This window comes from Erythrolamprus reginae (assembly GCF_031021105.1).
Source record: "Erythrolamprus reginae isolate rEryReg1 chromosome 13 unlocalized genomic scaffold, rEryReg1.hap1 SUPER_13_unloc_9, whole genome shotgun sequence".
Taxonomy (NCBI): Eukaryota; Metazoa; Chordata; class Lepidosauria; order Squamata; family Dipsadidae; genus Erythrolamprus; species Erythrolamprus reginae.
Window position 1 is genome coordinate 57,501 of NW_027248453.1, and position 22,500 is coordinate 80,000.

At 49.2% G+C, this 22,500-nt stretch overlaps 3 protein-coding genes across 5 annotated transcripts in view; 1 reads left to right on the forward strand and 2 right to left on the reverse strand.

Moving 5' to 3' along the window:
* NIT1 (nitrilase 1) overlaps positions 1-620 on the reverse strand; it is a 15,414-nt gene extending 14,794 nt beyond the window's left edge. For all 3 annotated transcript variants that reach the window (XM_070730302.1, XM_070730300.1, XM_070730299.1), the window contains exon 1: positions 524-620. Coding sequence is in view for 2 of the 3 variants with exons in the window: in XM_070730300.1 (XP_070586401.1) it covers positions 524-525 (2 nt within the window). In the remaining variant the exon portion in view is untranslated. The remainder of the gene's footprint in view (positions 1-523) is intronic.
* A 326-nt stretch (positions 621-946) lies between these two features.
* PFDN2 (prefoldin subunit 2) lies at positions 947-7,953 on the forward strand. The gene is made up of 4 exons (XM_070730296.1): positions 947-1,146; positions 3,121-3,209; positions 4,598-4,721; positions 7,593-7,953. Exons 1-4 carry the CDS (start codon positions 952-954, stop codon positions 7,770-7,772), a joined length of 588 nt encoding a protein of 195 aa, XP_070586397.1. The 5' UTR covers positions 947-951; the 3' UTR covers positions 7,773-7,953.
* Positions 7,954-9,604: 1,651 nt separating this feature from the next.
* The window catches only part of KLHDC9 (kelch domain containing 9), a 14,131-nt gene continuing 1,235 nt past the window's right edge, over positions 9,605-22,500 (reverse strand). Inside the window, exons 2-5 of the mRNA XM_070730293.1 lie at positions 19,394-19,941; positions 16,193-16,361; positions 14,548-14,746; positions 9,605-9,943 (exon numbers count right to left, since the gene is read on the reverse strand). Coding sequence (XP_070586394.1) covers positions 9,777-9,943; positions 14,548-14,746; positions 16,193-16,361; positions 19,394-19,902 — 1,044 coding nt within the window. The 5' untranslated portion in view covers positions 19,903-19,941 and the 3' untranslated portion in view covers positions 9,605-9,776. The remainder of the gene's footprint in view (positions 9,944-14,547; positions 14,747-16,192; positions 16,362-19,393; positions 19,942-22,500) is intronic.

A 22,500-nucleotide genomic window follows, 5' to 3' on the forward strand; every position in this document is an offset into this window, starting at 1 on the left:
TAGAAAGAAGGAAGGAGGAGAAGGAAGGAAGATTAGTTATAGAAGAGCCACCTTTGCCTATCCTTGCCTTAGCCAATCATGACTTAAGATGAGCGGACTTCAACTCCCAGAATTCCCCAGCCAGCATCCTTTTTAAGATGGTTGGACTACAATTCCCAGAATTCCCTAGCCAGTATGCTTTAAGAGGGGTGGACCTTCAACTCCCAGAATTCCTCAGACAGCATCGTTTTGAAGATGGTTGGACTACAATTCCCAGAATTCCCTAGCCAATATGCTTTAAGAGGGGTGGACTTCAACTCCAGAATTCCTCAGACAGCATCCTTTTTAGATGGTTGGACTACAATTCCCAGAATTCCGCAGTCAGCATGCTTCAAAACAGGAAGACTCCAACTCCCCAGAATTCTTTGCTGGCTGGGGAATCCTGGGCATTGAAGTCCACCCTTGTTAAAGGGGCCAACCCTGGAAAGCCTTGCGTTTGCAGCCCGCCTCCCTCCCTCCCAGCCCTGCAACTCCCGCGCCCCACATTCCACTCCTGCTCCCGGTCCACGCGCGCCCCGAACAGCTTCCACGCCAGCGGCCGCTGCCTCAGGTTCCACCTCAGTCCATCTCGGAAGTCCACCGACTTCCCCTTAACAAAGATGGCGGCTCGGTCGCTCCACAGCGCCTCCTCATTTCCGCTTCCGCTCTCCCGATTTGAATTAACGTCCATCCTTTCGCCGTTTTTCCCCTCGAGGGCCGGTCACGTGACGGCGGCGGGCCGCCCTCAGCCGCGCCCTTAACAAACATGGATACTTCAGGATGTTGCCAGGGCTAAAATAAACCACTATTTTCCACAGCTTCGGGGTCGCCTTCGCTCTCCGGAGCGGGAATTTGGGTTTTAATGTGGACGTTGTTATATTTCCTGGGAAAGGAAACCGGGGTGGGTGGGGGGTGGGTATTCCCTTGACAAAGATGGCGGCCGAAACGGCGCCAACGGCCGTTTCCGGTAGACCCCGGCCGATGCGACCCGGAAGTGGTGTTTCTCCCAGCCCTGAGGGAAGAGGGCGAAAGATGGCTGAGGAGGGGAAAGCCAAGACCGGCCCGGCGGCTGCTCCGACGGGCCCTGCCGGCGGCGGCGGGGCGGCCAAGCCTTTGACTCCCGAGCAGGTATCGCGTTGGGGCGGTCCGGGAAGCGAGCCGAGCGACGGGCTTCTGGGGCATGTGCAGAGAGCCCAGCCGAGCTGAAGGATGCGGTTGGCTGCGGTTGCCATGGGCGACCGCGCCGTTTCTCTCCCCGGAGCATGTGCAGAGCGCCCCGCCGGGGCCTGTCACGGGGCTCTTCGCCTCCTTTTTTTTTCCATTTCTTGTATTATGACTCATTTTTTACTTTTTATTCACCATTAATTAACTAGGAGCTGAATTCAAATCCTGCTCTGGGCCTGCAATGTGCGTTTGTGTGTGTGTCAGTCATAGAAAACACAGGTAGTCCTCGATTTACGACCATTTGCGTAGTCCCAACGGCACTGAAGGAAGGGCCTTCTGCTCATTGTTCACACTTTCCGTGTTAGATTTTTATTTTCTCCTTCTTAAGAAAATTAGAAATAAACTTTATTCAAACACACAAAAGACAAAGAATAAAACTCGCACAGGAAAAGAAAAGAAAATAAAAGTTGGGCAATTTGTGACATTATTATTATTATTATTATCATCATCATCATCATCATTATTATTTATTAGATTTGTATGCCGCGCCTCTCCAAAGACTCGGGGCGGCTCACAACAATAATAGAAACAATATAACAGTGAGACAAATCTCATATTAAAAAATAAAACATATATAAAACGCCAGCAATTAAAACCATACAGCACATACATACCCAAAATAAAATATAAAAAAAGCCTGTGGCAGGGTGTCTCAGTTCCCCCATGCCTGGCGACAAAGGTGGGTCTTGAGTAATTTGCGAAAGACAAGGAGGGTGGGGGCCGTTCTAATCTCTGGGGGGAGTTGATTCAAGAGGGCTGGGGCCGCCACAGAGAAGGCTCTTCCCCTGGGGCCCGCCAAACGACATTGTTTGGTCGACGGGACCCGGAGAAGGCCAACTCTGTGGGACCTTATCGGCCACTGGGATTCGTGCGGTAGAAGGCGGTTCCGGAGGTATTCTGGCCCAATGCCATGTACGGCTTTAAAGGTCATTACCAACACTTTGAATTGTGACCGGAAACTGATTGGCAGCCAATGCTCTCGCTGCCGTATTCTGCACGATCTGAAGTTTCCGAACACTTTTCAGAGGTCGCCCCATGTAGAGAGCATTGCAGTAATCGAACCTCGAGGTGATGAGGGCATGAGCGACTGTGAGCAATGACTCCCTGTCCAAGTAGGGCCGCAACTGGTGCACCAGGCAAACCTGGACATGCCTATAATACAAATCTAATGGGGCTTATTTACTATTACATGCATTATCTTTACATATATACATCAAGGAATCTCCTGGGAGGAAACAGGGCCGGGAAAGGCAGAAAGAAGCCTCCGTGGGGCCTCTCTAGGAATCTCCTGGGAGGAAATACGGCCGGAAAAGGCGGGGAGAAGCCTCCGTGGGTCCTCTCTAGGAATCTCCTGGGAGGAAATACGGCCGGAAAAGGCAGGGAGAAGCCTCCGTGGGTCCTCTCTAGGAATCTCCTGGGAGGAAATACGGCCGGAAAAGGCAGGGAGAAGCCTCCGTGGGTCCTCTCTAGGAATCTCCTGGGAGGAAATACGGCCGGAAAAGGCAGGGAGAAGCCTCCGTGGATCCTCTCTAGGAATCTCCTGGGAGGAAATAGGGCCGGAAAAGGCAGGGAGAAGCCTCCGTGGGGCCTCTCTAGGAATCTCCTGGGAGGAAAGAGGACCGGAAAAGGTGGGGAGAACCCTCCATGGGGCCTCTCTAGGAATCTCCTGGGAGGAAATAGGGCCGGAAAAGGCAGGGAGAAGCCTCCGTGGGGCCTCTAGGAATCTCCTGGGAGGCTTGTCACGAATCCCGAGATCAAGGAAAACAAAGATGGCGATGTCTGTTTACCCTCGCTAGTAGATGATCGGGCGAGGGTGGCTAGAAAGAACAAATGGAAGCGGTTCTTGTTCCTCAACCTGGGCATCATTTTCCCTTCCAGGTGGTAGCAGGGTTCAACCGCCTCCGCCAGGAGCAAAGAGGTCTCGCTTCAAAGGCAGCTGAGCTGGAGATGGAGCTGAACGAACACAAGTAGGTCGTGGCCCCACGAATGGACAGCGGGGGCTCTGGGCAGAGAAAAGCCGGAGGTTTTGCTGCCTCAGTTGCAATTAGAAACATAGAAACATAGAAGACTGACGGCAGAAAAACACCTCATGGTCCATCTAGTCTGCCCTTATGCTATTTCCTGTGTTTTATCTTAGGATGAATTTAAGTTTATCCCAGGCAGGTTTTCATTCAGTTTCTGTGGCTTGACCAACCACATCTGCTGGGAGTTTGTACCAAGCATCTACAATAATATTTCCTGACGTTGCTTCTGATCTTTCCCCCAACTAACTTCAGATTGTGTCCCCTTGTTCTTGTATTCACTTTCCTATTAAAAACACTTCCCTCCTGGACCTTATTTAACCCTTTGACATATTTAAATGTTCCGATCATGTCCCCCCTTTCCCTTCTGTCCTCCAGACTTGAGTCCATGAAGTCTTTCCTGATCAGTTTGATGCTTAAAACCTTCCACCATTCTTGTAGCCCGTCTTTGGACCCATTCCATTTAATCCATATCTCATTTTGTGGGTGAGGGTCTCCAGAACTGGACACAGTATTGTTCCAAATGGGGTCTCACCAGCACTCTATACAGCGGGATCACCATCTCCCTCTTCCTGCTTGTGATACCTCTAGCTATGCTAGAGTCAATTAGGGTAGCTCAGATCCACCTAGTACACCTGGTGCTATAATTTGAGACCCAGGTTTCTGTTGCCGAGCGTGACGCTGAAGTGAGCTTTGCCCCACTTGCGACCTTTCTTGCCCCGGTTGTTAAGCGAATCACTTCCAACATTGGCAACATAGTTGTTCGATGACTTTTACTTGGAAATCTCCTGACCTGCGGACATGACAAGCATATAAACATTCTTCTTTGCAGAGGGTTAACAATGAAAGAGCTTGCAAGCCGGTAAAAGCTGGGAACATTGTTAGCACCTGGTTAGGGCTGGAAAGAAACTAACTCGGAGCAAGTTAGAGGAATGAAAACTTGGACGCAATTTAATTACCAGCCTCTTTTAGGGAGGAAAAGGGCGCGTCTTATACACCGAAAAATGTGGTATATGCCCCTTCCCAGTGCTTTACAGTTTATAGAGAGTAAGCATATTATTGCCCCCAACAATCTGGGTCCTCATTTGACCCACCTCGGAAGGATGGAAAGCTGAGTCAACCTTGGGCCTATTGAGATTCGATCTGCCAAACGGCTGGCGGCCAGTAATCAGCAGAAGCAGCCTGCCAGTACTACACTCTAACCACTGCGCCAAGGAGGCTCGTTCCAAATAGGACACCATGGGCCAGCAGTGAGGCTTCCTAGATCCTTCCCTTGTGTGTAGCCTTGCCCGGAGATGCCGAGCTGAGCTTGCGATTCCCGTCTCCTTCCGCAGGTTGGTGATTGAGACCCTCAGAGAGGTGGACCCGTCCAGGAAGTGCTTCCGCATGGTGGGAGGGGTGCTGGTGGAGCGCACCGTCAAGGAAGTCCTCCCCGCCCTGGAGAACAACAAGGATCAGGTAAGCCGGAGTCGTCTGACCGGAAGACGGACAGCAGACGGCAGAGAAAAAAACAACAACCCCATGCATAAATCAATACAGGGGTACCTCTACCGACGAACGCCTCGCCTTACAAACTTTGCTAGATAAGAACCAGGTGTTCAAGATTTTTTTGCCTCTTCTCATGAACCATTTTCCACTTACAAACCCGAGACTCCGAAACTGTAACCGGAAAAGGCGGGGAGAAGCCTCCGTGGGGCCTCTCTAGGAATCTCCTGGGAGTAAACAGGGCCGGAAAAGGCAGGGAGAAGCCTCCGTGGGGCCTCTCTAGGAATCTCCTGGGAGGAAACAGGTGGAAAAGGTGGGGAGAAGCCTCTGTGGGGCCTCTCTAGGAATCTCCTGGGAGGAAACAGGGCCGGAAAAGGCAGGGAGAAGCCTCCGTGGGGGCCTCTCTAGGAATCTCCTGGGAGGAAACAGGCGGAAAAGGTGGGGAGAAGCCTCTGTGGGGCCTCTCTAGGAATCTCCTGGGAGGAAACAGGGCCGGAAAAGGCAGGGAGAAGCCTCCGTGGGGGCCTCTCTAGGAATCTCCTGGGAGGAAACAGGGCCGGAAAAGGCGGGGAGAAGCCTCCGTGGGGCCTCTCTAGGAATCTCCTGGGAGGAAACAGGCGGAAAAGGTGGGGAGAAGCCTCTGTGGGGCCTCTCTAGGAATCTCCTGGGAGGAAACAGGGCCGGAAAAGGCAGGGAGAAGCCTCCGTGGGGGCCTCTCTAGGAATCTCCTGGAAGGAAACAGGGCCGGAAAAGGCAGGGAGAAGCCTCCGTGGGGGCCTCTCTAGGAATCTCCTGGGAGGAAACAGGGCCGGAAAAGGCGGGGAGAAGCCTCCGTGGGGCCTCTCTAGGAATCTCCTGGGAGGAAACAGCCGGAAAAGGCGGGGAGAAGCCTCCGTGGGGCCTCTCTAGGAATCTCCTGGGAGGAAACAGGGCCGGAGAAGGCAGGGAGAAGCCTCCGTGGGGGCCTCTCTAGGAATCTCCTGGGAGGAAACAGGGCCGGAAAAGGCGGGGAGAAGCCTCCGTGGGGCCTCTCTAGGAATCTCCTGGGAGGAAACAGCCGGAAAAGGCGGGGAGAAACCTCCGTGGGGCCTCTCTAGGAATCTCCTGGGAGGAAACAGGGCCGGAGAAGGCAGGGAGAAGCCTCCGTGGGGCCTCTCTAGGAATCTCCTGGGAGGAAACAGGGCCGGAGAAGGCAGGGAGAAACCTCCGTGGGGCCTCTCTAGGAATCTCCTGGGAGGAAACAGGGCCGGAGAAGGCAGGGAGAAGCCTCCGTGGGGGCCTCTCTAGGAATCTCCTGGGAGGAAACAGGGCCGGAAAAGGCGGGGAGAAGCCTCCGTGGGGCCTCTCTAGGAATCTCCTGGGAGGAAACAGCCGGAAAAGGCGGGGAGAAACCTCCGTGGGGCCTCTCTAGGAATCTCCTGGGAGGAAACAGGGCCGGAGAAGGCAGGGAGAAGCCTCCGTGGGGGCCTCTCTAGGAATCTCCTGGAAGGAAACAGGGCCGGAAAAGGCAGGGAGAAGCCTCCGTGGGGGCCTCTCTAGGAATCTCCTGGGAGGAAACAGGGCCGGAAAAGGCGGGGAGAAGCCTCCGTGGGGCCTCTCTAGGAATCTCCTGGGAGGAAACAGCCGGAAAAGGCGGGGAGAAGCCTCCGTGGGGCCTCTCTAGGAATCTCCTGGGATGAAACAGGGCCGGAGAAGGCAGGGAGAAGCCTCCGTGGGGGCCTCTCTAGGAATCTCCTGGGAGGAAACAGGGCCGGAAAAGGCGGGGAGAAGCCTCCGTGGGGCCTCTCTAGGAATCTCCTGGGAGGAAACAGCCGGAAAAGGCGGGGAGAAACCTCCGTGGGGCCTCTCTAGGAATCTCCTGGGAGGAAACAGGGCCGGAGAAGGCAGGGAGAAGCCTCCGTGGGGCCTCTCTAGGAATCTCCTGGGAGGAAACAGGGCCGGAGAAGGCAGGGAGAAACCTCCGTGGGGCCTCTCTAGGAATCTCCTGGGAGGAAACAGGGCCGGAGAAGACAGGGAGAAGCCTCCGTGGGGCCTCTCTAGGAATCTCCTAGGAGGAAACAGGGCCGGAAAAGACGGGGGGGAGCCTCCGTGGGGCCTCTCTAGGAATCTCCTGGGAGGAAACAGGGCCGTAAAAGGCAGGGAGAAGCCTCCGTGGGGCCTCTCTAGGAATCTCCTGGGAGGAAACAGGGCCGGAGAAGGCAGGGAGAAGCCTCCGTGGGTCCTCTCTAGGAATCTCCTGGGAGGAAACAGGGCCGGAAAAGGCGGGGAGAAGCCTCCGTGGGGCCTCTCTAGGAATCTCCTGGGAGGAAACAGGGCCGGAAAAGGCGGGGAGAAGCCTCCGTGGGGCCTCTCTAGGGATCTCCTGGGAGGAAACAGGGCCGGAAGAGGCGGGGAGAAGCCTCCATTGGGCCTCTCTAGGAATCCCCTGGGAGGAAACAGGGCTGGAAAAGGTGGGTAGAAGCCTCTGTGGGGCCTTTCTAGGAATCTCCTGGGAGGAAATGGCTTCCCTTCCTTTCCTCACTTCCTCCTTCATTCTCCCTCCCTTTCTTTCCCTTCCTTCCTCACTTCCTCCCTCCCTCCTTCTTCCCTCCCTCCCTCATTTCTCCCTTCCTCACTTTTTCTTTTCCTCACTCCCTCCCTCCTTCCTTCCTTCCTAGGTAGCAAACCTACCTAATAACCCTCCCTCCTATTTTCCCTACAATAACGACAGCCCTGTGAGGTGGACCCAGCCCCCAGGTCATCCAGCCAGATTCGGTGGCTAAGGCCGGGGCCTGGAACGTCCAGCCGCCCCATTGTCGTGACTCTCGTTGTCCCCCCTCCCCTTTTTGCCCCTTCGCCCTGCAGATCAACAAGATCATCGAGACCCTGAGCCAACAGCTGCAGACCAAAGGCCGAGAGCTCAACGAGTTCCGCGAGAAGCACAACATCCGACTGATGGGTGAGGAAGAGCAGAAGCCGCCGGCCAAAGAGAGCCCCGAGGGGGCGGCTGCCAAGTCCAGTTCAGCCGGGGTCCTGGTCTCTTAAAAAAAGTGGACTTCTATGGAAGGACTTGACCCCCCACCCTCCCTCAGCCCACAGTTGCAGTTTTGGATCTCAAAGAGAAACCCACACCCCCCACACCGTTATCACTATGGATGTTATAGGGTCATCTTCCTCTGCGTTTTGTTAAAATAAATGCTGGTTTGTTGTGAAATTTGGGCAAGCATGCAAGTGTAGGGTCATCTTTATTTATTCATTTGCCCATGACTCTAAAGTGTGCAATAGGGCTGATATTCCTGGAGGCGTCTGTAATAGGGCAAAGGATTTAGCTTTACTAGATAAATGGTCAAAGCAATGGAAACTGCAGTTGAATGTTTCCAAATGTCAAATAATGCACTTGGGGAAAAGGAATCCTCCATCTGAGTATTGTATTGGCAGTTCTGTGTCAGCAAAAACTTCAGAAGGATTTAGGGGTCGTGATTTCTGACAGTCTGTAATATGGCAAAGGATTTAGCTTTACTAGACAAGTGGTCAAAGCAATGGAAACTGCAGTTGAATGTTTCCAAATGTCAAATGATGCACTTGGGGAGAAGGAATCCTCCATCTGAGTCTTGGATTGTCAGTTCTGTGTTAGCAAAAACTTCAGGAGAGAAGGATTGAGGGGTCGTGATTTCTGACAGTCTCAAAATGGGTGAGCAGTGTGGTCGGGCAGTAGGGAAAGCGAGTAGGATGCTTGGCTGCATAGCTAGAGGTATCACAAGCAGGAAGAGGGAGATTGTGATCCCCTTATATAGAGCGCTGGTGAGACCCCATTTGGAATAATACTGTGTCCAGTTCTGGAGACCTCACCTACAAAAAGATATGGACAAAATTGAAGGGGTCCAAAGACGGGCTACAAGAATGGTGGAAGGTCTTGAGCATAAAACTGACCAGGAAAGACTTCATGGACTCCATCTGTAGAGTCTGGAGGACAGAAGGAAAAGGGGGGATATGATCGAAACATTTAAATAGGTCAAAGGGTTAAATAAGGTCCAGGAGGGAAGTGTTTTTAATAGGAAAGTGAACACAAGAACAAGGGGGCACAATCTGAAGTTAGTTGGGGGGAAAGATCAAAAGCAACATGAGAAAATATTATTTTACTGAAAGAGTAGTAGATCCTTGGAACAAACTTCCAGCAGACGTGGTTGGTGAAACCACAGTAACTGAATTTAAACCTGCCTGGGATAAACATATATCCATCCTAAGATAAAATACAGGAAATAGTATAAGGGCAGACGAGATGGACCATGAGGTCTTTTCCTGCCGTCAGTCTTCTATGTTTCTAACATGAGAAAATATTATCTCACTGAAAGAGTAGTAGATGCTTGGAACAAACTTCCATGCCTGGGATAAACATATATCCATCCTAAGATAAAATACAGGACATAGTGGAAGGGCAGACGAGATGGACGATGAGGTCTTTTTCTGCCGTCAGTCTTCTATGTTTCTAACATGAGAAAATATTATCTCACTGAAAGAGTCGTAGATGCTTGGAACAAACTTCCATGCCTGGGATAAACATAGATCCATCCTAAGATAAAAATACAGGAAATAGTATCAGGGCAGACGAGATGGACCATGAGGTCTTTTGCTGCCGTCAGTCTTCTACGTTTCTAAGGAACGTACACAAAAAAATGTCTTGAAATAGGGCATAACTCACTAGAGCAGGGGGATCTCCAACGAAAAAGCCTGGAGGACCTCAACTCCCAGAATTCCCAAAGCTGGCTGGGGGAATTCTGGGAGTTGAAGCTCTCCAGGCTTTAATGTCGCCATGCTTTAAAAGACAGGATCAAAACCAGACTTTGGGAAACGTTTACGACAATGCGGTAAATCAACTATTAGTAAACTGGACAAAACTTTATTTTGGGGGACGGGGAAACGCAGCTGCAGTTTAAGGAGGTGATTTTTTTTGTTGGCAATTTCGGTTTGCGTCCAAGAGAACACTTCACAACTAACGGAGAGACGTTCTTCAGGAAGGATGGTGGAAGAAGCCTTTGGAGGTCCCGGCTTTCATGGCGAGATCCTCAAGGTGCAGACCTCCGGGCAAGGGGTCTTCCCATCGGCCCCGAACCCGCCCACCAGGTACAGCTTGTCGTTCCAGAGGCACGTCCGGTGGCCGCACCTCTTCTGCGCGTGGGTCGAGGAAGGGAAGCGGAACCAGTTGGCCGGCGACGCCCCTGCAAAAAAGCGAAACAGACACTCCTAAGGCCTTGACGTTACGGCCGTGCGCCTAGCGGTTGTTCGAATTTACAACAGGCCAGGGGGAAAAAAGGGTCACTTCTGTTGTGAGTGTTCCTGGTCAGTCTCCCGAAATGTCAGACTCAGAGGAGGAGGAAGCGACAGTAGATTTAATAGACCCTGATTCAAGCCCACCAGCTACTCCCCCAGCTAGAGGGTCTTCGGACTCGGAAGGGAAAGACGTCATGAATAACCCTAACTTGAATCCCCGGGTGTGCGCCGGGTCTTGAGAAGGCAGGAACAGCTGAGCAGGCGTAGAAAAAGATAAAGGAGTGCAGCTGTTCAGAGTTTTATTACGCTGCTGAAACCCTGATAAAAAAGGGAGGGTTGGAATTCTGGCCGTGGGTGCTTATCATTAACGTTTTGGAAGAGGAAACCAACTTGAGCAGCTTGGTTTGCTTGTGGAAGTGATGTGCCGGTGCCTGGAGGCTGTTGGGGTCTGGATGGGTGTCAACAGACTCAAACTAAACCCAGATAAGACGGAGTGGCTATGGGTTCCGCCTCCCAAGGACAATTCCATCCTTCCGTCCATCACCCTGGGGGGGGGGATTATTGACCCCCTCAGAGAGGGTCCGCAACTTGGGCGTCCTCCTCGATCCACAGCTCACCTTAGAGAACCATCTTTCAGCTCTGGCGAGGGGGACGTTTGCCCAGGTTCGCCTGGTGCACCAGTTGCGTCCCTACCTGGACCGGGGGTCATTGCTCACGGTCACTCATGCCCTCATCACCTCGAGGCTCGACTACTGCAATGCTCTCTACATGGGGCGACCTTTGAAGAGTGTTCGGAAACTTCAGATCGTGCAGAATGCAGCTGCGAGAGCAATCATGGGCTTCCCTAAATACGCCCATGTCACACCAATACTCCGCAGTCCGCATTGGTTGCCGATCTGGACCTCTGTGTTTTTGTGATGCTGCGATTTCACTGAGGCTCCCCTCGCTGGGAAACCCCACCTCCGGACTTCCGTTGCCATCGAAGTGCCCGTTTTTGCGCTGCTGGGATTCCCCTGCAGCATCGCAAAAACACGGAAGTCCGGAGGTGGGGTTTCCCATGGAGAGGAGCCTCGGGGGAATCCCAGCAGCGCAAAAACGGGGGCTTCGGCTGGCAACGGAAGTCCGGAGGTGGGGTTTCCCATGGAGGGGAGCCTCAGGGGAATCCCAGCAGCGCAAAAACGGGGGCTTCGGCTGGCACAAGGGGTGAGTTTTGGGCCTTGCGCGCATCCATCGCTTTTCCATTGGTTCCTAGGGGAAACATTGTTTCGTCTTACAAACTTTTCACCTTGCGAACCTCGTCCCGGAACCAATTGAGTCCGTAAGACGAGGTATGGCTGTATTGTGATAGTTTATTTGGAGAAACCTTTCGCTAACAAGAAAAGTAAAATACATTTTTACAAGAAAGCCTGCTGCACTGTGTTTCTCATTGAAGACGTCCGTTAGGTATAGTTGTGAGCTGTGGCTAGTTGTTGGGGTGACCTTCCGCTTGTTGGGGTGACTCTCCCCATCAGTCCGGGTGTACACGTTATTGTTGTGAGCCGCCCCGAGTCTACGGAGAGGGGCGGCATGCAAATCTAATAAATAATAATAAAATAATAATAATAATAATGTTAAGTGGGGTGGAGAAAAACCTACTTGTGTTCTGTCGATCGCACACGTTAGAGTGGAGGGTTTCGCTTTAAGACTTGTGGACTACAACTCCCAGGATTCCCCAACCAGCATTTAAATCCTCGCTAGGTTAGAGCAGCGCTTATTAATTATTTTCTGTTCTCTCCTCCGGAACGATGGTTTGCAATATTTTCGGCTAAAAAACCTCAAGCGGTTTCTCACCACGACTGGGGTGTCATGTGTTTAGGTGACGCCATAATTTATTTGGCTTCATGCTGTCCACTGCCAACATTTTTAGACACGGCAAACATACCGGTCTTTCTTTCTTTCTTTCTTTCTTTCTTTCTTTCTTTATCTATCCATCCATCCATCTATCTATCTTCTATCTATCTTCATATCTATCTTATCTATATCTATCTATCTATCTATCTATCTTATCTATCTAATCTATCTATCTATCTAATCTATCTATCTAATCTATCTATCTAATCTATCTATCTATCTTCATATCTATCTTATCTATATCTATCTATCTATCTATCTAATCTATCTATCTATCTAATCTATCTATCTATCTATCTATCTTCTATCTATCTTCGTATCTATCTTATCTATATCTATCTATCTATCTATCTATCTATCTATCTAATCTATCTATCTATCTCCTATCTATCTTCATATCTATCTTATCTATATCTATCTATCTAATCTATCTATCTATCTAATCTATCTATCTAATCTATCTATCTAATCTATCTATCTATCTTCATATCTATCTTATCTATATCTATCTATCTATCTATCTATCTATCTATCTATCTAATCTATCTATCTATCTCCTATCTATCTTCATATCTATCTTATCTATATCTATCTATCTAATCTATCTATCTATCTAATCTATCTATCTAATCTATCTATCTAATCTATCTATCTATCTTCATATCTATCTTATCTATATCTATCTATCTATCTATCTATCTATCTAATCTATCTATCTATCTTCTATCTATCTTCATATCTATCTTATCTATATCTATCTATCTAATCTATCTATCTATCTAATCTATCTATCTAATCTATCTATCTAATCTATCTATCTATCTTCATATCTATCTTATCTATATCTATCTATCTATCTATCTATCTATCTATCTAATCTATCTATCTATCTATCTATCTATCTTCTATCTATCTTCGTATCTATCTTATCTATATCTATCTATCTATCTATCTATCTAATCTATCTATCTATCTTCTATCTATCTTCATATCTATCTTATCTATATCTATCTATCTAATCTATCTATCTATCTAATCTATCTATCTATCTATCTATCTTCTATCTATCTTCGTATCTATCTTATCTATATCTATCTATCTATCTATCTATCTATCTATCTAATCTATCTATCTATCTTCTATCTATCTTCATATCTATCTTATCTATATCTATCTATCTAATCTATCTATCTAATCTATCTATCTATCTTCATATCTATCTTATCTATATCTATCTATCTAATCTATCTATCTATCTATCTATCTATCTATCTATCTATCTATCTATCTATCTATCTATCTATCTATCTATCTATCTATCTATTAGATTTGTATGCCGCCCCTTTCCATAGACTCGGGGCGGCTCACAACATAATAAAACAATTCATAACAAATCTAAGATTTTATAATTTAAAATTTAAAGTAGTTAAGAAAACTCCATTTTTAAGCAGAGATACCTACAAACATACCATGCATAAATTATATAGGCCTGGGGGAGATATCTCAGTTCCCCCATGCCTGACAGCAAAGGTGGGTTTTGAGGAGTTTACGAAAGGCAAGGAGGGTAGGGGCAGTTCTAATCTCTGGGGAGAGCTGGTTCCAGAGAGTTGGGGCCGCCACAGAGAAGGCTCTTCCCCTGGGGCCCGCCAACCGACATTGTTTAGTTGACGGGACCTGGAGAAGGCCAACTCTGTGGGACCTAATCGGTCGCTGGGATTCGTGCCGCAGAAGGCGGTCCCGGAGATACAGTATTCTGGTCCGATGCCATGAAGGGCTTTATAGGTCATAACCAACACTGTGAATTGTGACCGGAAACTGACCGGCAACCAATGCCGACTGCGGAGTGTTGGTGTAACATGGGCATATTTGGGGAAGCCCATGATTGCTCTCGCAGATGCATTCTGCACGACCTGAAGTTCCCGAACACTCTTCAAAGGTCGCCCCATGTAGAGAGCGTTGCAGTAGCCGAGCCTCGAGGTGATGAGGGCATGAGTGACCGTGAGCAGTGACCCCCGCTCCAAATAGGGCCGCAACTGGTGCACCAGGCGAACCTGGGCGAACGCCCCCCTGGCCACAGCTGAAAGACGGTTCTCTAATGTGAGCTGTGGACCGAGGAGGACGCACAAGTTGCGGACCCTCTCTGAGGGGGTCAATGATTCTCCCCCCAGGGTGATGGACGGACAGATGGAATTGTCCTTCTTGGGAGGCAGGACCCACAGCCACTCCGTCCTATCCGGGTTGAGTTTGAGTCTGTTGACACCCGTCCAGACCCCAACAGCCTCCAGGCACCGGCACATCACTTCCACTGCTTCGTTGACTGGACATTCCTCGTCTCCCGACGAAGCCAAGAGCTACCTACGTGTCTTCATCGTATTTCCTCGTCTGGAGACTTACGTTTGTCTCGTGATCTCCGTCACTCTCCTCCTTTCTTTTCAACCCTGTTCAACATTTTTCCATGGTGTCTCTTAAGGGTTTGTGATCTGCCCTTCGTATCTCCGGTACTGTGTGGTATTGTTTGGTGCAAAAAAAAAAACCCTACTCCCTGCGACAAAAAAACCCCATGTTCCCTGGGGTCACGCGCCCCCCCCCCCCCGGCATCAATCTGTGTCCACTGCCGCACTATTTGAGGTCAGACGGAAAGATACTTTTAAAGAACTCTTACGGGCGTCGTAGACGTAAAGGTCGTTGCAGATGGCGTCTCGGCTCCTCGCCAGGGTTTCTCCCCCAAAGATGACCGCAAAGGGCCCAACCACCGTGCAGGAATGGTGCCTTAGGCCTTTGGGGGCTTGGCGGGACCCTTTTTCAGTGGCTACCAAGCCATTGAGCTTTTCGGTCAGCTCCGGGGCCTGGGCAGACTCTACCTGTGGGGGGGAAAAAAGGCATGAGACAGTTGACTGACCGTTAGGATGCCGCGCCTTTTGATTGATGCCTTCAAACTAATATAACATTATTATTATTATGTACAGTGGTACCTCTACCTAAGAAGGCCTCTACTTACGAACTTTTCTAGATCAGAACCGGGTGTTCAAGATTTTTTTTTTTGCCTCTTCTCAAGAACCATTTTTTCCACTCACAAACCCGAGCCTCCAAAACTGTAACCGGAAAAGGCGGGGAGGAGCCTCCGTGGGGCCTCTCTAGGAATCTCCTGGGAGGAAACAGGGCCGGAAAAGGCGGGGAGGAGCCTCCATGGGGCCTCTCTAGGAATCTCCTGGGAGGAAACAGGGCCAGAAAAGGCAGGGAGAAGCCTTCGTGGGGCCTCTCTAGGAATCTCTGAAGAGGAAACAGGGCTGGAAAAGATGGGGAGAAGCCTCCGTGGGGCCTCTCAAAGAATCTTCTGGGAGGAAATAAAGCCAGAAAAGACAGGGAGAAGCCTCCGTGGGGCCTCTCTAGGAATCTCTGGAGGGGAAACAGGGTGGGGAGAAGCCTCCGTGGGGCCTCTCTAAGAATCTCCTGGGAGGAAACAGCCAGAAAAAGCAGGGAGAAGCCTCCGTGGGGCCTCTCTAGGAATCTCCAGAGCAGAAACAGTGCTGGAAAAGGCAGGGAGAAGCCTCCGTGGGGCCTCTCTAGAAATATCCGGGGAGGAAACAGGGCCGGAAAAGGCAGAGAGAAGCTTCCGTGGGGCCTCTCTAGGAATCTCCGGGGAGGAAACAGAGCCAGAAAAGGCAGGGAGAAGCCTCCGTGGGGCCTCTCTAGGAATCTCTGGAGGGGAAACAGGGCTGGAAAAGGTGGGGAGAAGCCTCCGTGAGGCCTCTCTAAGAATCTCCTGGGAGGAAACAGCCAGAAAAGGCAGGGAGAAGCCTCCGTGGGGCCTCTCTAGGAATCTCCAGAGAGGAAACAGTGCTGGAAAAGGCAGGGAGAAGCCTCCGTGGGGCCTCTAGAAATATCCGGGGAGGAAACAGGGCCGGAAAAGGCAGGGAGAAGCCTCCATGGGGCATCTCTAGGAATCTCCGGGGAGGAAACAGAGCCAGAAAAGGCAGGGAGAAGCCTCCGTGGGGCCTCTCTAGGAATCATCTCCGGACAGGAAACAGGGCTTGAAAAGGAAGGGAGAAGCCTCCGTGGGGCCTCTCTAGGAATCTCCGGGGAGGAAACAGAGCCAGAAAAGGCAGGGAGGAACCTCCATGGGGCCTCTCTAGGAATCTCCGGGGAGAAAACAAGGCTGGAAAAGGCAGGGAGAAACCTCCGTGGGGCCTCTCTAGGAAACTCCTGGGAGGAAACAGGGCCGGAAAAGGCGGGGAGAAGTTTCCTTCCAATTCTGTTATTCTGAGTTTTCTTTGAAACGACCAGTTTTTTATCCACAGATAACTCACGTGGAGCTTCCCTTTGCTCCAATGTCCGGCCACCTCGCAGTCCGCAGAATCGCGTCCTCCAAAGACCCAGAGTTTGTAACCGCTGGTCTTTCCAAGTGGGCCATAATCCTGTAGCAGCATGGCAGAGTGGCCGGCTCGGGAGGCTGTCCGCGAGTCCTCTTCTTTGTACCTTGGAGGAGGGAGGAGGAGAAGGAGAAAGAGAAACAACGAGGACGAAAGAAAGGAAGAGAAGGAAAAAGGAGGAGAAAGAAGAGAAAGAACAGAGGAGGAAGAGAGGGAGGAGAAGAAAAGGAGGAAGAGAAGAGGAAATGGAGAAGGAGAGGAGGAGGAAGAGAAAGAGAAGAGAAAGATTTTGACTTTCAATGGATCAGGTTCTTCTGCCTGCTTTGAAAACATCATTTTGGGTTCTGCTAAGAATACAGTGGTCCCTCCACTTACGAACTTAATACGTTCCGTGACCAGGTTCTCAAACAGAAAAGTTTGTAAGAAGAAGCCATTTTTCCCATAGGAATCAGTGTAAAAGCAAATAAGGCGTGCGACTGGGGAAACCACGGGGAGGGTGGAGGCCCTGTTTCCTCCCAGGAGATTCCTAGAGAGGCCCCACGGAGGCTTCTCCCTGCCTTTTCTGGCTGTTTCCTCCCAGGAGATTCCTAGAGAGGCCCCACGGAGGCTTCTCCCTGCCTTTTCTGGCTGTTTCCTCCCAGGAGATTCCTAGAGAGGCCCCACGGAGGCTTCTCCCTGCCTTTTCTGGCTGTTTCCTCCCAGGAGATTCCTAGAGAGGCCCCACGGAGGCTTCTCCCTGCCTTTTCTGGCTGTTTCCTCCCAGGAGATTCCTAGAGAGGCCCCACGGAGGCTTCTCCCTGCCTTTTCTGGCTGTTTCCTCCCAGGAGATTCCTAGAGAGGCCCCACGGAGGCTTCTTCCTGCCTTTTCTGGCTGTTTCCTCCCAGGAGATTCCTAGAGAGGCCCCACGGAGGCTTCTCCCTGCCTTTTCTGGCTGTTTCCTCCCAGGAGATTCCTTAGAGAGGCCTCACGGAGGCTTCTCCCTGCCTTTTCTGGCTGTTTCCTCCCAGGAGATTCCTAGAGAGGCCCCACGGAGGCTTCTCCCTGCCTTTTCTGGCTGTTTCCTCCCAGGAGATTCCTAGAGAGGCCCCACGGAGGCTTCTCCCTGCCTTTTCCAGCCCTGTTTCCTCCCAGGGGATTCCTAGAGAGGCCCCACGGAGGCTTCTCCCTGCCTTTTCTGGCTGTTTCCTCCCAGGAGATTCCTAGAGAGGCCCCACGGAGGCTTCTCCCCGCCTTTTCTGGCTGTTTCCTCCCAGGAGATTCCTAGAGAGGCCCCACGGAGGCTTCTCCCTGCCCTCTCCAGTTACAGTTTCGGAGGCTCGGGTTCTTAAGTGGAAAATGATGTCGGGATTTGTTAACCATGATACTCTATCACACTGCAGTGGTACCTCTACCTAAGAACGCCTCTACTTATCAACTTTTCTAGATAAGAACCGGGTGTTCAAGATTTTTTTTTGCCTTTTCTCAAGAACCATTTTCCACTTACAACCTCGAGCCTCTGAAACTGTAACCATAAAAGGCAGGGAGAAGCCTCCATGGGGCCTCTCTAGGAATCTCCTGGGAGGAAAGAGGGCTGGAAAAGGCGGGGAGAAGCCTCCGTGGGGCCTCTCTAGCAATCTCCTGGGAGGAAAGAGGGCTGGAAAAGGTGGGGAGAAGCCTCCCTGTGGCCTCTCTAGGTATCTCCTGGGAGGAAAGAGGGCTGGAAAAGGCGGGGAGAAGCCTCTGCGGGGCCTCTCTAGGTATCTCCTCGGAGGAAACAGGGCCCGAAAAGGCGGGGAGAAGCCTCCGTGGGGCCTCTCTAGGAATCTCCTGGGAGGAAACAGGGCCTCCACCCTCCCTGTGGTTTCCCCAGTCGCACGCCTTATTTGCTTTTACATTGATTCCTATGGGAAAAAGGCTTGGCAAGGGGCTCAGGGCCTTTTATTACTACCCTATAATCCCCTTTCTTTCTACTACCTTTCTTATTCTTTTTCTTTTTTTACTGTTCCTCTTAATCCCTTTTTTATCTTCTCTACTTTCTTTTCTTATCTAAACCTTTCTACTTTTCTACCTGGTCACTGAATGAATTAAGTTCGTAAGTAGAGGGACCACTGTGCTGCAATCGCTGGGAATTCTGGGAGTTGAAGTCCACACATATCTTTTAACTGGAAGGAGAGAGAAAGCGAAAGGTAAGGAAGGAAGGAAGGGGAAGGAGAGAAAGAAAGAAAGAAGGAGAAGGCAAGTGACAGAAAGAGTGAAAGAGAAAGAAAGGAAGGAAGGAAAGTGAGAAAAGAAAGAGAAAGGGAAGGAAGGGAAAGGAGAGAGAGAGTAAGAGAGAGAAAGAATGAATAAATGAAGGAAAGAGAAGGGGAGTGAGAGAAAGCGTGAAAGAGAAAGGGAAGGAAGGAGTAGAGTTAGAGAAAGAAGGAAGGAAGGAGAGAGAGAGAGAGAGAGAGAAAAGAAAGGTAGGGAAGGAAGGAAGGGAGGGAGGGAGAGATAGAAAGAATAAAGGAAGGAAGGAGAAGGCAAGTGACAGAAAGAGTGAAAGAGAAAGGAAAGGAAGGAAGGAAGGAGAAGAGTGAGAGAGAGAAAGAAAGAATGAATAAATGAAGGTGAGTGAGAGAAAGAGTGGAAAAGAAAGAGAAAGTGAAGGAAGGAAGGAGGAGTGAGAGAGAAGGAAGGAAGGAAGGGGAAGGAGAGTGAGAGAATGAGAAAGAGAAGGAAGGAGGAGAAAGAAAGGGAAGGAAGGAAAGAAGTATGGAAGGACGGAAGGAGGAAGGAAGGAAGGAGGAAGGAAGGAAGGAAGGAGGAAGGAAAGAAGGAAGGAATGACGGAGGAAGGAAGGATGGAAGGAAGGAAGGAGGAAAGAAGGATGGAAGTAAGGAAAGAAGGAAGGAAGGAAGGAGAAAGGAAGGAAGGAGGAAGGAAGGGGGAAGGAAGGAAGGAAGGAAAGAGAAGGGAGATTATAATGAGAGTGAGGGATGGTCTGCCCCTGACATGACTCACGTTGAGTTGGCCTCATCCATCTCCCACCCACCCCCACCCCCAAGACCAAGCACAGCCCTGGCGTGGCCCTCAAAGGAGTTTGAGTTGACCCACCACCACCACCACCACCGTCATAGATGAACCAAGCTCCACGCCAGGGACGGAGTGGAACCTACCAGTAGGTCTTGCTGCTGGGCTGCAGGTGCAACGTGAAAATGCTGGCATACCGCCGCTGGGTGCGCAGGCCGCCCTCCCGGCCCACCACCACCAGTTCGTGCTCGGTCAGTTTGGTGCAGGTGTGGCTGCTCAGCCCCACGGGGGTCTCGGACGTCCTGGCTGCCCAGCCGTCCCACTGCTTTCGCTCCGCGTCGAAGCTGCAGACGTCCGAGACCCGGCGGGACCCGTCCCACCCGCCGACCACGCAGAGCAACCGGTCGCCCAGGGCCACCGCCTCGTGGTGGCTGCGGCGGTAGCCCTGTTCCGGAGCGAGCGTGCGGGCCGTCTGGGTGGCCGGGTCAAAGGCTACCACGTCTCCTAGGGGGGAATCGTGGGTCTCCTGGGTCTTCAGCCCTCCAAAGGTCAGGAGTTTTCCTTGGACCACGGTGCAGGAGTGGAAGCCACGGGCCAGAAGGTCGCTGCGGGCCACCGGCTCCCATTCCCAGCGGCTCCCACCCGAGGTGGACATTCCGACCGCCTTGTAGAGTTGGGGCGGGCAAGGTGAAGGCTGGAGTGGATGACATGGAAAAAAGACGTCATCATATTTGGGGAACACAATAGCAAACTTAAGAAACATAGATTGACCGCCGAAAAAGACCTCCTGGTCTGTCTGTCTGTCTGTCTGTCTGTCTGTCTGTCTGTCTGTCTGTCTGTCTCTATCTATCTATCTATCTATCTATCTATCTTCATATCTATCTATCTACCTATCATCTATCTATCTATCTATCTATCTATCATCTATCTATCTATCTATCTATCTATCTTCATATCTATCTATCTGTCTATCATCTATCTATCATCTATCTATCTATCATCTATCTATCTATCTATCTTCATATCTATCTATCTACATATCTATCTACCTATCATCTATCTATCTATCTATCTATCATCTATCCATCCATCCATCCATCCATCCATCCATCCATCTATCTATCTATCTATCTATCTTTCTATCTATCTATCTAATATCTATCTCTCTATCTCTATCTATCTATCTTCATATCTATCTATCTATCTATCTATCTATCTTCATATCTATCTATCTTCCTATCTTCCTATCTATCTATCTATCTATCTATCTATCTATCTATCTATCTATCTATCTATCTATCTATCTATCTTCCTATCTATCTATCTATCTATCTATCTATCTATCTATCTATCTATCTATCTATCTAGCTATCTATCTTCCTATCTATCTATCTATCTATCTATCTATCTATCTATCTATCTATCTATCTATCTATCTGTCTGTCTATCTATCTAATCTATTTATTTATTTATTATTAGATTTATATGCCGCCTCTCTCCGAAGACTCTAGTCTGCCCTTATAAATATATACACATACACATACATGTACATACACATACATATCCATGCATACATATACATGTGTATATAGATGTATATATGTCTCTCTTTCTCTCTCTCTGTGTATGTGTTTTTGTAGATTTTCACGGACATAGGTATGAAGGTCTTGGCCTTCGCCCCAGCACAAGGATAGAAGCACCAGCCTGAAGATGGCGAGTGGGACCTCGTTGAAACGTCGCCAGAAATCTGATCCCTTGTTTTTCGCGGGGGATGCATTCAAAGACCCCCAGTGAAGAAGAAACATAGAAGACTGACGGCAGAAAAAGACCTCCTGGTCCATCTCATCTGCCCTTCCACTATTTTCTGTATTTTATCTTAGGATGGATCTATGTTTATCCCAGGCAGGTTTACATTCAGTTACTCTGGATTGACCAACCATGTCTGCTGGAAGTTTGTTCCAAGGATCTACTACTCTTTCAGTCAAATAATATTTTCTCACGTTGCTTTTGATCGTTCCCCCAACTAACTAAGGGTCGAGTACAAGTGCACTAGAGTGCCTTCCGTCCCCTGTCCTATTGTTCTCCTATATCTCCTATAGCTTTCTTCTATTCCTCTATCTCTTCTTCTATTCTTCCATTGATATGTTCTATTCCTCTATCTTCTCTTCTCTTCTTTCTTAGATATATTTTACTATGAGTATCTCCTCTATAACCTTCATCATGTATTTTACTGTGTGTGTGTGTGTGTGTGTGTGTGTGTGTGTGTGTATATGTTTTCGTAGATTTTCACGGGTATATGTATGTAGATTGTTCTGATTTCGGGTTTTGCCCTGTGTAATATTACACAGGGCAAAACCCGAACTCAGAACAATCTACATATATATATATATATATATATACTGTATATATACCAACTAAAACCCTCATTGTGTATTGGACAAAATAAATAAATAAAATAAATAAATATCTCCTATACCTTCCTTCTATTCCTCTATCTCTTCTTCTGTTCTTTCATTGATATGTTCTATTCCTATGTCTTCTTTTCTATTCTTTCATAGATATATTTTACTATGAGTATCTCCTCTATAACTATCATCGTGTATTTTACTATGTGTATATAGATATATACTCACTAAAACCCTCATTGTGCATTGGACAAAATGAATGAATGAATGAATGAACGTTATTTAACCCTTTCACATATTTAAATGTTTCGATCCTGGGCCTAGAAAGCCTAGAACTAAGACGCCTTAAACAAGATCTAAGCATTGCCCACAAGATCCTATGCTGCAACGTCCTGCCTGTCGGCGATTACTTCAACTTCAACCACAGCAACACAAGAGCACGCAACAGATTTAAACTTAATATTAACCGCTCCAAACTTGACTGTAAAAAATACGACTTCATCATGTATTTTACTATGTGTATGTAGATATATACCCACTAAAACCCTCATTGTGTATTGGACAAAATAAACAAATAAAGAAAGAAATAAAGAATGAATGAATGAACTTCATGGACTCCATCTGTAGAGTCTGGAGGACAGAAGGAAAAGGGGGGGACATGATCGAAACATTTAAATATGTTAAAGGGTTAAATAAGATTCAGGAGGGAAGTGTTTTTAATGGCAAAGTGAACACAAGAACAAGGGGACACAATCTGAAGTTAGTTGGGGGAAAGATCAAAGGCAACATGAGAAAATATTATTTTACTGAAAGAGCAGTAGATGCTTGGAACAAACTTCCATGCCTGG

Coding starts and splice junctions, on each gene's coding strand:
- PFDN2 (XM_070730296.1), top strand. CDS start 952: ATGGCGGCCGAAACGGCGCCAACGGCCGTTTCCGGTAGACCCCGGCCG. Junction 1,147..3,120: donor AGCCTTTGACTCCCGAGCAG/GTATCGCGTTGG, acceptor TTTCCCTTCCAG/GTGGTAGCAGGGTTCAACCG. Junction 3,210..4,597: donor ATGGAGCTGAACGAACACAA/GTAGGTCGTGGC, acceptor CTCCTTCCGCAG/GTTGGTGATTGAGACCCTCA.